The following is a 12257-nucleotide window of genomic DNA, read 5'->3' on the forward strand; positions in this document are numbered from 1 at the left end:
CCATATTAACAAATTAAAGGGGAAAAACCATATGATAATCTCAAAAGATGCAGAAAAAGCTTTTGACAAAATTCAACACCCATTTATGATAAAAAACCCTCCAGAAAGTAGGCATAGAGGGAACATACCTCAACATAATAAAGGCCATATATGACAAACCCACAGGCAACATCATTCTCAACAGTGAAAAACTGAAACCATTTCCTCTAAGATCAGGAACAAGACAGGTTGTCCACTCTCATCCCTATTATTCAACATAGTTTTGGAAGTTTTAGCCACAGCAATCAGAGAAGAAAAAGAAATAAAAGGAATCCAAATTGGAAAAGAAGAAGTAAAGCTGTCACTGTTTGCAGATGACATGATACTATACATAGAGAATCCTAAAGATGCTACCAGAGAACTACTAGAGCTAATCAATGAATTTGGTAAAGTAGCAGGATACAAAATTAATGCACAGAAATCTCTTGCATTCCTATAAACTAATGATGAAAAATCTGAAAGAGAAATTAAGGAAACACTCCTATTTACCACTGCAACAAAAAAGAATAAAATACCTAGGAATAAACCTACTAAGGAGACAAAAGACCTGTATGCAGAAAACTATAAACCACTGATGAAAGAAATTAAAGATGACACAAACAGATGGAGAGATATACCATGTTCTTGGATTGGAAGAATCAACATTGTGAAAATGAATATACTACCCAAAGCAATCTACAGATTCAATGCTATCCCTGTCAAACTACCAGTGGCATTTTTCACAGAACTATAACAAGAAATTTCACAATTTGTAAGGAAACACAAAAGACCCCGAATAGCCAAAGCAATCTTGAGAAAGAAAAACGGAGCTGGAGGAATCAGGCTCCTGGACTTCAGACTATATTACAAAGCTACAGTAATCAGGACAGTATGGTGCTGGCACAAAAACAGAAATATACATCAATGTAACAGGATAGAAAGCCCAGAGATAAACCCGGACACATATGGTCACCTTATTTTTGATAAAGGAGGCAAGTATATACAATGGAGAAAAGAGAGCATCTTCAAAAGTGGTGCTGGGAAAACTGGACAGCTACATGCAAAAGAAAGAAATTAGAACACTCCCTAACACCATACACAAAAATAAACTCAAAATGGATTAAAGACCTAAATGTAAGGCCAGACACTATAAAACTTGTAGAGGAAAACATAGGCAGAACACTCTTTGACATAAATCACAGCAAGATCTTTTTTGACCCACCTCCTAGAGAAATGGAAATAAAAAGAAAAACAAACACATGGGACCTAATGAAACTTAAAAGCTTTTGCACAGCAAAGGAAACCATAAACAAGATGAAAATATAACCCTCAGAATGGGAGAAAATATTTGCAAATGAAGCAACTGACAAAGGATTAATCTCCAAAATGTACAAGCAGCTCATGCAGCTCAATATCAAATAAACAAACAACCCAATCCAAAAATGGGCAGAAGACCTAAATAGACATTTCTCCAAAGAAGATATACAGATTGCCAACAAAGACATGAAAGGATGCTCAATATCACTAATCATTAGAGAAATGCAAATCAAAACTACAATGAGGTATCACCTCACACCAGTCAGAATGGCTGTCCTCAAAAATTCTACAAACAATAAATGCTGGAGAGGGTGTGGAGAATAGGGAACCCTCTTGCACTGTTGGTGGGAATGTAAATTGATACAGCCACTATGGAGAACAGTATGGAGGTTCCTTAAAAAAATAAAAATAGAACTACCATCCCACCCAGCAATCCCACTACTGGTCATATACCCTGAGAAAACCATAATTCAAAAAGAGTCATGTACCACAATATTCATTGCAGCTCTATTTACAATAGCCAGGACATGGAAGCAACCTAAGTGTCCATTGACAGATGAATGAATAAAGAAGATGTGGCACATATATACAATTGAATATTACTCAGCCATAAAAAGAATGAAATTGAGTTATTCGTAATGAGGTGGATGGACCTAGAGTCTGTCGTACAGAGTGAAGTAAGTCAGAATATGAAAAACAAATACCGTATGCTAACACATATATATGGAATCTAAAAAAAAATGGTTCTGATGAACCTAGGGGCAGGACAGGAATAAAGATGCAGACGTAGAGAATGGACTTGAAGACATGGGGAGTGGGAAGGGTACGCTGGGACGACGTGAGAGAGTGGCATATACTTATATACACTATCAAATGTAAAATAGATAGCTAGTGGGAAGCAGCCGCATAGCACAGGGAGATCAGCTCGGTGCTTTGTGAGCACCTAGAGGGTTGGGATAGCGAGGGTGGGAGGGAGACGCAAGAGGGAGGATTTATGGGGATATATGTATACGTATAGCTGATTCACTTTTTTATTAAGTAGAAACTAACACACCATTGTAAAGCAATTATACTCCAAGAAAGATGTAAAAAAAAAAACAGACAAAAAAACCTGCACTATCCCTTGTGGAAGGGAAGTGGCTGGGAGGGGCTGGGGAAGGCTTCTGGTGTGCCATAACTGGATCTGGGTGGGGGCTTCCTAATTCTTCACTTTGTAAAATTTCTCAAGCTCTACACTTTAGATTTATGCAGTCCATTGTATGTTCATTATGCTTACCAAAAAAGGACAACGTTCTTTAAAAAAATCCTGACAGATAACATTTCTTACTTATCAGATGGGCACAAATCCAAGTTTGACAACATGATCTGTTGGCAAGACTATAAAGGAAACAGGTGCTCTCATATATTACTGATAGAAGTGCAAAACTGCACAACTCTTTGAAAAGAAATCTGATAATATTAACAAAATACCCTTTGCCCTAGTAGTTTCATATCAGTAACTTATCCTAAATATATAACTCCAAAATAGCACAAGGTTATTCAGTGTTTTGTTTTGGGCAACATAATAAGAATGGAAACAAGCCAGTGTTCATTAGCAGGAGACTGACTAAATAACCAATGGTACTTACACACAATAAACTATTATATGGCCATAGAAAAGAATAATGATGACCTCTATGTATTAATAGAGACAGGAAAAAGCAAGGTGCAGAAAAGTGTATACAGAATTCTACCCTTTCTGGAAAGAAGAGAGAGAAATAAGAGTGCACACATGTGTTTGCTTAGTTTGGTCAAAAGAAATGAAGGAAAATAACATGGAAGCCAATGAAAGGTGCTATCCATTGGGAAAATGAGGGATGGGGCAGGGATTGGGATGGGAGTGAGACTTCTCTTTTTAAATTTTTTTTTTATTTTTTGGCTGCGCCACATGGCATGTGGGATCTTAGCTCCACAAGCAGGGATCGAACCCGTGCCCCCTGCAGTGGAAGTGCAGAGCCCTAACCACTGGACAGCCAGGGAATTCCTGAACAAGTTTTTTAAATTTTTTTTCTAATTTTGAGTGAGACTTCCCTGAATGTGTTTTTTTATATTGTTCTGAGTTCTGAAAGATGAAAAACTTTACATATTTAAATAATATAATTAAATCAAAGGGGAAGAGTGTGAAGTCCCCGAACTGAGAACAAACAAATGAACCTAATGATATATCAATCTGGAAACATAGCCACCCAGGGAACAGGGTTAATCCAAGTGAATTTTTAATGCAGTATTGAGTTGTATTCTAAGGACAAAAAGAACTGCAATAAAATCTTAAACTTCACCGGGCAGTTGTATTTTTTGATAACACTTTTTTTTTTGATAACACTTTTAAAAGTATTATTTCAAAGCTATTGTACGATAAAGCAAATAAGTAAATTTGCTAATGTTTTTGGGAAGCATGACTTTTATTTGAAGAGAAAATATATGTAAACATAAAAACAAAAATGATAGGGGAGAACCTATAATGTCAAATTTAGATTGGAAATATCAGTATGAATTCATGTTTTTGGTTTTTTTTTCAACGTAAGAAGTTCTGACCACTGAAAGGTCCTTAAAACAATGACATCGCAATGACAATGAGCACATCTAGGGCCCAGATGTTGGTTTCTAAGTTGCTTCCCAGTAAGTTCCAGGTTTCCTTAGAGGAATGACTGATTTTAGATATGGTGCAAGGAAAGTCTAAGATGAGCCTGGGACACTTGTGTCACAGAAACCCAGGAATCACTCAAAGACTAATGGAATCATGTTATAAGTCACAAATAGCAGGTGGAAGGAGTTCCCACTGACTGAACTTGGGATAATTTGAACATCAAATGGAATAATGACTAATTATTTGCCGTATGTTGAATAAATAAAAACCCGAGTGCAGAGTGATACTAGATAGACAGATGGATAGGTACCATTTGCTGTACCATTGGTAGCATCATACCAACCTCCAGTGAAATAATTGATTCAAGAAATTGTTTTACCTAAAATGATTAGGTGACAGTTATGGGGTAACAGGATATTCTCAGCATCACAAAGTATTACCCACCGATTACTTGGTAATTGCAAAAGGAAATGCCTTTATGATGGAGACATCTAGAGTAACCACGTGGCTTGGTGATGAAAGTTGGTAGCATTAATAGCGGAATGGGACATCACTTGTCTTCTGATGTGATGGGACATGAAGTACAGAGTCTTGTTTGTAAGAGATATTTAGGAAATAGATAAAGCAAATATGGCAAAATGTAACAATTGTTGAATCTAAATGGTAGATACAAAGGTGATCATTGTATTAGACCTTCAACTCTTCTGCATTTTTAAAGTTTTCATAATAAATTAGGGAAAAATGATTCCATTGATCTGTACTTTATGGAAATACTTGGGAGACTACCAAGGACAAATTGTTGAATTTAAAATGCAGGTTAGAAAATATATAAATCATTATTTATTTTTGTAAAATGTGTATAGTACACTAAAAATTAATACATTTGCACACCTATGTTCATAGCAGCACTATTTAAAATAGCCAAAAGGTGGAAACAACCCAAGTGTCCATCCTTGAATGAATGAATAAACAAAATGTGATATATACACTCAATGGAATATTAGTTAGCCTTACAAAGGAAATTCTGATACATGCTACACTATGGATGAAGCTTGAGGACATTATGCTAAGTGAAATAGCCCCGTCACAAAAAGAGAAATACTGTATGATGCTACTTATGCGAAGTGCCTAGAGTAGTCAAGTTCATAAAGACAGAAAGTAGAATGCTGGTGGCCAGGAGCTGGGGGAGGGAGAAATGTGGAGCTGTTTAATGGGTACAGAGTTTCCGTTTTGCAAGGTGAAAAGAGTTGTGGAGGTTGGTTGCACAACAATGTGAACCGTACACTTAAAAATGGTTAAGATGGTAGATTTTATGTGATGTGTATTTTACCACAATTAAAATTTAAAAATCAGTAGACACGTATGCAGAAAGTTGTTATTTCTCTAAGTTAGTTTCAATTTTTAGGAAAATGGATTTTTCAGGAAACAATAGAAATTGTCCACACAGCCTGAGAATTTTGTCAGAAGACACAAAAATCCTTTGTCCCACGAGGTGAGAGGCCAAGTGGCCCGCCGGGCACCTCCTCTGCATTTGGGTTGCCATGAAAAGCTTGGCCTGCTGACCTCTTGACTGGGCGGGGAGAACCTGAGACCCAGCGGCAGGGCCCTTCCAGGAACAATGCTTTGCTTGGTGTCTGGCCAGCGAGGAGGCGAAGTTTGCAGGCTGTTGTTGACCCGGTGCTGGCCCGCCTGCCTCGTCCTTCACACCCATTCCTGCCCCTCACCTTGCCTGACTGCACCCTGGGGTGACTCCTGCCCTCACAGCTTCCTCCACTTCAGAGCCAGGCTTTGATCTCACCTCCCAGGATCCAGTTTCTGTTGAAGTCCATCACTGCTTCAGATCTACGGGTTATCACCCCGCACAGCATCCCAGGCAGATGATTCGTTTCCACCCTGGCTGATTGCTACATTCTGACCTTCTGGCTCTATCGGGGTCCAGGCCCTTTATCCTAGTTGTGATGGAGAACCTACATCTTGACTACGAAGACGTTCATATAAACATACAAGCCATGAAAATCTTCTTTTCCAAAACTTTCAGTGTAGCAGTACTAGCATTTATATCCACATGGGATTTTGAAAAAAATGACTTATACAGTTCTATTTTGTTTCCCATTAAATTAATATTTTCTGTTTTACTTAAGGCACTGTCAACATAACCTCAGTATCATACTGTGCCCTCTTTTTTTCAAATTAAATATTTTGAAAACTTAGAAAAGTACAGAGAACATCATAACAAACACCTGTGTTCAGACTCCCCAGGATTAACCAATGTTAACATTTTGTAGTGATTGTTTCAAGTCTAGAATTTTCATTTTACTTCTGTATATGGACAGAGCTGGCCTCGGGAAAACAGTGAAGTTAGCAGAGTTCCTTTCCTGCTGCCCCCTTCCCTGGCAGTTGACTGACCAGGCATCCATGGCCCTTGGTTCTTCAGTGGCCTGTGTGGTGCCTCTCCCAGAACAGCTGTGCTGGCGGCTGTTGCAGGGCTCTAGATGGAACAGTGGAGTCCTCAACTGTATTAGAAATGAGTCCTGGTTATGAGTCATACAAAAAGTTCCAAGCAGAAAAAGGAAAGTTATTAGAACAAAGGAAACTTATTATCATAACTCTGCAGGTGGATCTGTAGGCACCAGGCCTCAGAGAGGAAATGCATCCAGGAAATGAACAGCTGTTGGAATCCCAGCTTGCAGCTGCTTCTCTGTGCTTCATTCTTTATTCTTATCCAGTTCACCTGTTGGAAATTAGCCTCCCATGGCTCCTGTGTTTACGTACGACATGACCAGCCACACTAAGAGACTGACTAGCAGACCTTCAGTGGCAGTTCCACATGTCCGAGCAGGAGCATCTGTTTGTCCCACCCTGGGTCAGATGTCCCCCTCTGAGGAGGGTGGCCAGGTCATGTACACAAACATGGCCGCCAGGCTCCCACTTTTGTGCTTCTGTGGATTCGGGGGCTGAGTTTCAAGAAGGAAATCCCCTCTCCTGCACATGGGTGCAAAGCTTTCAGGGGACAATCACTGCACGCAACTGGAGTATCAGCCAAAGCTAGGCCTGACTCTCTAGCCTAAACACCTTGAACTTGGGAAAGCACAAGGAGATGGGGAGGATGAAGATAGCCAGGCCTGACAGCACACGGTATAGGGGCTTCGTGGGCGGCCACTCTCCCTGAGAGGATCGTGGGGCAGGATCTGTGTATGGACCAAGAATCCCATATTATGGCTGGAGTATGCTCTATAGTTGATGCTAATGTTTCTATATTCCTTCCATGAATATTTAGACTCTGATGCGCCAGGGACTTAACCGGGAGTGAGGAAGCAGTGACAGTCCAACTCCAAACTCCTCCAAAGGGCTTGTACTTTGATGTGAACCCTGCATGTATAGTCTAGGAGGTTGGCTCCATGTTTGAGCCGTAGTGCATAATGTGAACACTTCCTTTTCTTTCTCCATTCACTCCCACTTCTCAAGGTCTGTGCTTGGGTTTTACCCTTGTAAGTCATTTCAAACATTTTCTAGAATAAGCAGGGTCGATATTTCTAAATACATAAAATGAGGTTATGTTTATATTTTTATGCTAGCTCGTAGAAAATGAAATATAATCCTAATAATGGTACTATTTTGACCATATGGACAGTTATCATTTATAATATTTTTTCTGAAGAAATCTCAAACCCTGACTTGGGATGGAGAACAGGCATCCTCGTTGGGGGCTGTGGAGTGGGGTGAGCCTTACATACCACAGACAGTCTGTTGGCTATTATTTGCTCACGAAAAGCTACTTCTCTGGGCTCTTCTGCCCTCAGGTGTTGCAAATTTCACTTTTGAATCAGGGCTGCAACCTCACTCCACTTGATCAATAGCAGTGCCCTGAGTTTTAGACTGACAGTTGAATGCATGGAAACTCACCGAGCTTCACCCAACACCAAGATGGCTTAGCTTTAGGAAAGACACAGGGCTGGTGACCACACAGCGTGCAAGGTGACGGCGGGCAGTCTGTGGGCTCGAGCACAGACTGGGAATACTTCTGGCTTGCTCTGCACGTAGGGTGTGCACTGGGTATGAGGGACGAGGCTGGGAACACGCAGACAAATTCAGTTCAGCGAAGCCATTCGCTTGGGGTCCCCTCAGCTTTTGTCCTTGCCTGTCTCAGCCCATTCCCAGCACAGCTGCACCTCACCAAAGCCCATTCCTATGATGACAGTTGAGACAGTGGGGCACAGGAGTCTGGTGCATCCTCAGCAGGCTCTTGGCATCCTGCATTCAGCATACCCCTGTGGTCCCTTGACTTAGTGCTACAAGGACTCAACAACTAAGGCAAGAGTCAAATCCTCCTGTGTCTCTGAGGCTAAAAGGTCATAAACCAGCTGCTAACCCAGGGCCTCACCTTCTTCATGTTTGTATCTCAAGCACAGGGTCTGTCATACAATAGGTACTTGATAAGGTAATAGGTAATTGATAGGTATGATAGGTAACTGTCTCATGAATATTCAGTTTTGACCCCTGAATTTTAATTATTTTATATTCAAGTTGTTCATGCGCCTAGTGTTTATAAGTAAGTAAATGATTGCCTAGCAGCAAAACTATTTTTTTTCTATTTTTTCTATTTTAAGAATAACTTGTATCAAAGGCCTTTGGCTTTTATGCTGCTAAAAGACATGGTGATTGTAACATAAAGTCCTGAACTGTTCTCTTTCAATCTGTCTTCCAGATTATTTGAATATATTTTGCTCTATAAGGATGGAGTGATGTTTCAGATTGAACAAGCCACCAAGCAGTGCTCCAAGATCACCCTGACAGGCCCCTGGGACCCTCTAGACATCCCTCAGAACTCCACCTTTGAGGACCAGTACTCCATTGGGGGACCCCAAGAGCAGATCACCGTCCAGGAGTGGTCGGACAGAAAGTCAGCCAGATCGTGTAAGGGTTCAACAAAGTATTCAAGTATTGCATCTCAGGAAGCAGGATGGGAAATAATGTTTAAGTCCATTAAGGAAGGTAGTTGTTAAGGAAATTTAGAAGCTTAATCAAATTGTTTAACTCCATTTGCAGTCCCCAAATGTACTCTGCTAGTTGTGTAGCACTGGGATCTAAAGGCATTTGAACAAACACCTCAGCCTTCTAAGGCCCCCTGTAACTTTCTGCCACTTTGACTATTATGGGCTTAGCCTCGGCTGTGATGTTTCATGATGCCCTGGAGGTCTGTGACATGGAAGGTGTTTGTCTAAGTCACACATTAGATTTGGGTGCCTCCTTTTCCTTTCCCCCAAACACTAACTAAATTTGCAGCGGCCAGATCTACTGCCATTATTATATCTGCTTTTATACATAGATGTGAAGCTCTTCTCTGCAATGCTGTCAACACACCTCCCCCAAGACTGTTTCAAAAACACAGGCCTTTGTGCTGTGGAAAACAGTATGATGGTTCCCTCCAAAGCACAGAATTACCGGATGACCCAGCAATATAGGGCATATACCCTAAAGAACTGAAAGCAAGGACTCAAACAGATATTTGGACATCCATGTTCATAACAGCATTATTCATCAAGGTCAGAGGTGCAAACAGCCCAAGTGTCCATCAGCAGACAAATGGGTACACAAAGCTGGTGTATACATACAGTGGAAAATCACTGAAGCTTAAAAAGGAAGGAAATTCTGACACATAGTACAACATGGATGAACCTTGAGGACATTATGCTAAGTGAAAGAAGCCAGTCACTAAGGGATAAATACTGTATAATTTCACTTATATGAGGTACCTAGAATAGTCAAAATCATAGAGACAGAAAGTAGAATGGTGGTTTCCAGGGACTGGGGGGAGGGAGGAATGGGGAGTTAGTGTTTAATGGACAGTTTCAACTGCAGGATATGGGAAATTTCTGGAGATGGGTGGTGGTGGCGCTTTCATAACAATGTGAATGTACTTAGTGCCACCAAACTGTACTTAAAAATGGTTAAAATGGTCTATTTTATGTATATTTTGCATAATTAAAAATACACACATTTTGCCTGTCTTGTACATTAAAAATTCAACTTGCCTTCCTCCTATAGATGAAACCTGGATTGGCATTTATACACTCAAGGATTGTTATCCTGTCCAGGAAACCTTCACCAAAAATTACAGTGTGCTATTGTCCACACGGTTTTTCGACATACAGCTGGGCATTAAAGACCCGTCGGTGTTTACCCCGCCAAGCACATGCCAGACAGCCCAGCCGGAGAGGATGAGCGAGGACTGCTCCTGATAAGCGTGTGAACACGGAAGGGACAGCATCAGACATCAGATGCCAGCCGCCCCAGCTCGAACCGGATTTGAGACTTGAGAGATGAGACTCTTCATTAGAGATAAATATCATAATTCTAGGAAGATAAACTTCGATGTGTGTTTTGTTTTGTTTTGTACGTGTGGTTGTGACTACTTGGGCTAGGTTTACAAAAAGGAATGGAATGGAGAGTATGTGATAATATATGAAGAGATGGCTAACACGGGGACCTCAGATGTTTCCGAAGCCTGTCTGGGAGCTGCGCTTTCTGTGTGCAGGTGTATGGGAAGTGCGGTGGCATACACGGGGCGAGGGGAGGGTCAGCAGGGACGAATGTGTTGTTATCGACCTTACTGGGAATTGCTAGATGGCTGGCACATGGTGATAAAAAGAGCGGAACGACTTTGGTCAGTTTTGGTATTAATGCCCAAGCTCTCTACAGACAATGACCCGCTTGTTGCCTGCGCCAGGGTAGTGACTGCGCCCACTGCTGCATGCCTCCAGCACCTCCTTTTCCCCCACCCTGTGCTCCCTTGGCTGCTGACAGTGTGATGCCTTAAAATCCCTTCCGGCCTTAAGAGCTTTATGGCATGACCCAATGGATGTAAACATTTGGGGAGGAAATGAAAGGCTGTAACACAAAGTAATGATTCCTCTAAAGATATATTTTAAACAGGAGGGTTTGGAAAATCTTAATGTCTATTTCTGGGTAAGCATGAGCCATATATGCTTCCTTTTTTTCTATGCAAGAGTATTGATATATGTGCTGAATCATCACATACTTGTCAAGAGACCTGTAGAGACAGGTAGCATTCTAACAATAGCACTGAACTGGGAGTCAGGGGACTATTGTTTCTGAAATCCAGAACAAGAATTCCCTTGTACTGGAACTCCTTTGGTTCACTAGACATATTATGCTTCCCCTCACCTCTGCATCCCTGGGGCAGCGTTTCACAGCCTCTTTGTCTATCTGACTTCTGCTCAGCCTTCCCAGGTCAGCTCATGCATGGCCTTTGGAGGCTGCTCCCAAGCCTGGACTGTGTACACCTCGCAGTTTGAACATGCTAGTCTGACAATGCTTACTAGGCTGTGTCTAAATTTCCTGCTTCCTGGATGCTCTCACTCAGTAGCCTGGCTATGAGCACCGTGAGTACGGGTACCGTGTTCTGTTTACTTTTATATGCCCAGCACCAAGTGCCTGGAACGTGGTCAGTGCCCTAAACATATGTAGAGTGGAGAATGCTAGCCTCTCTGGTCCTTACTTCCTCATCTGTTAAATGGGATTGGGTTTGCTGATCTCTAGGGAGATATCTAGTAATAAAATTTATCATTCTAGATTCCTTCTACTGTTGTGTTTTATCTGGCCATCTATCCATCACCTGTTACCAGGAGAAATGTGTGATGCTTATATTACGCTGAAAACAATCTGTATTACTCACAGTTTATCTATATTGTTTCAATAAACAAATTTAATTGCATTTCTGAGTGTTTTTTGATATATTTGTTTTTGTAATAAATATGGGTTATCTTGGCTATAAGGGAGTTAAAATGCTTCTCTAATGAATAAAGTGCTTCCTGTGATCTACACCAAATTCATTTTCCTTTCTCAAAAGCCTGCTCTTCCTCTTAAAGTCCAGTTGCCTGGGTCAGAAGCCTCAGGGTCATTCTTGACCTATATTTTCTCCTTCAGTCCTCACAGGCAGTCAGTGTCCCGAGTCCCATCAGAGTAAAGCTACTGCCTCTTGTCCATCCCCTCAGCAGCCATCACCGAGGTCCAGGCTCTTAGCACTGCTGGCCTTTGCAAGATCTCTATACACTCTGTCCTTGTCCTTGTTCTAGAAGCCAACCTCCGTTCGTTCGTTTGTTCATTCATTCATTCATAAGCCAGTCCTGAATCCCTGTTTTCTCCAGTGCCCATGCGGGTTCCCAGAGTCACAGAGTAGCGTGCAGCCCAGTCAAGGCCGGAATCTGGAATGACACCTGGGGAAGCTTTCACAGCTGCCTTCGAGGCGGTCCAGCCTGATCAAGCCTTTGTGACA

At 41.4% G+C, this 12257-nt stretch overlaps 1 protein-coding gene across 2 annotated transcripts in view; it reads left to right on the forward strand.

Annotated features, from left to right (window-relative positions):
* Positions 1-11696, forward strand: part of EPDR1 (ependymin related 1) — a 34662-nt gene extending 22966 nt beyond the window's left edge. The window contains exons 2-4 of one of the 2 annotated variants that reach the window (XR_016394389.1): positions 8667-8875; positions 9288-9504; positions 10007-10118. Coding sequence is in view for 1 of the 2 variants with exons in the window: in XM_022593024.3 (XP_022448732.2) it covers positions 8667-8875; positions 10007-10200 (403 nt within the window). In the remaining variant the exon portion in view is untranslated. Of the gene's footprint in view, positions 1-8666; positions 8876-9287; positions 9505-10006 lie in introns of both variants that reach the window. The other variant, XM_022593024.3, reaches the window with a different exon arrangement.
* The last annotated feature ends 561 nt before the right edge of the window (positions 11697-12257 follow it).

The sequence above is a fragment of the Delphinapterus leucas genome, chromosome 9 (genome assembly GCF_059928025.1).
Source record: "Delphinapterus leucas isolate spDelLeu-1000000601 "Yukka" chromosome 9, BTC_Dleu_Yukka2, whole genome shotgun sequence".
Taxonomy (NCBI): domain Eukaryota; kingdom Metazoa; phylum Chordata; class Mammalia; order Artiodactyla; family Monodontidae; genus Delphinapterus; species Delphinapterus leucas.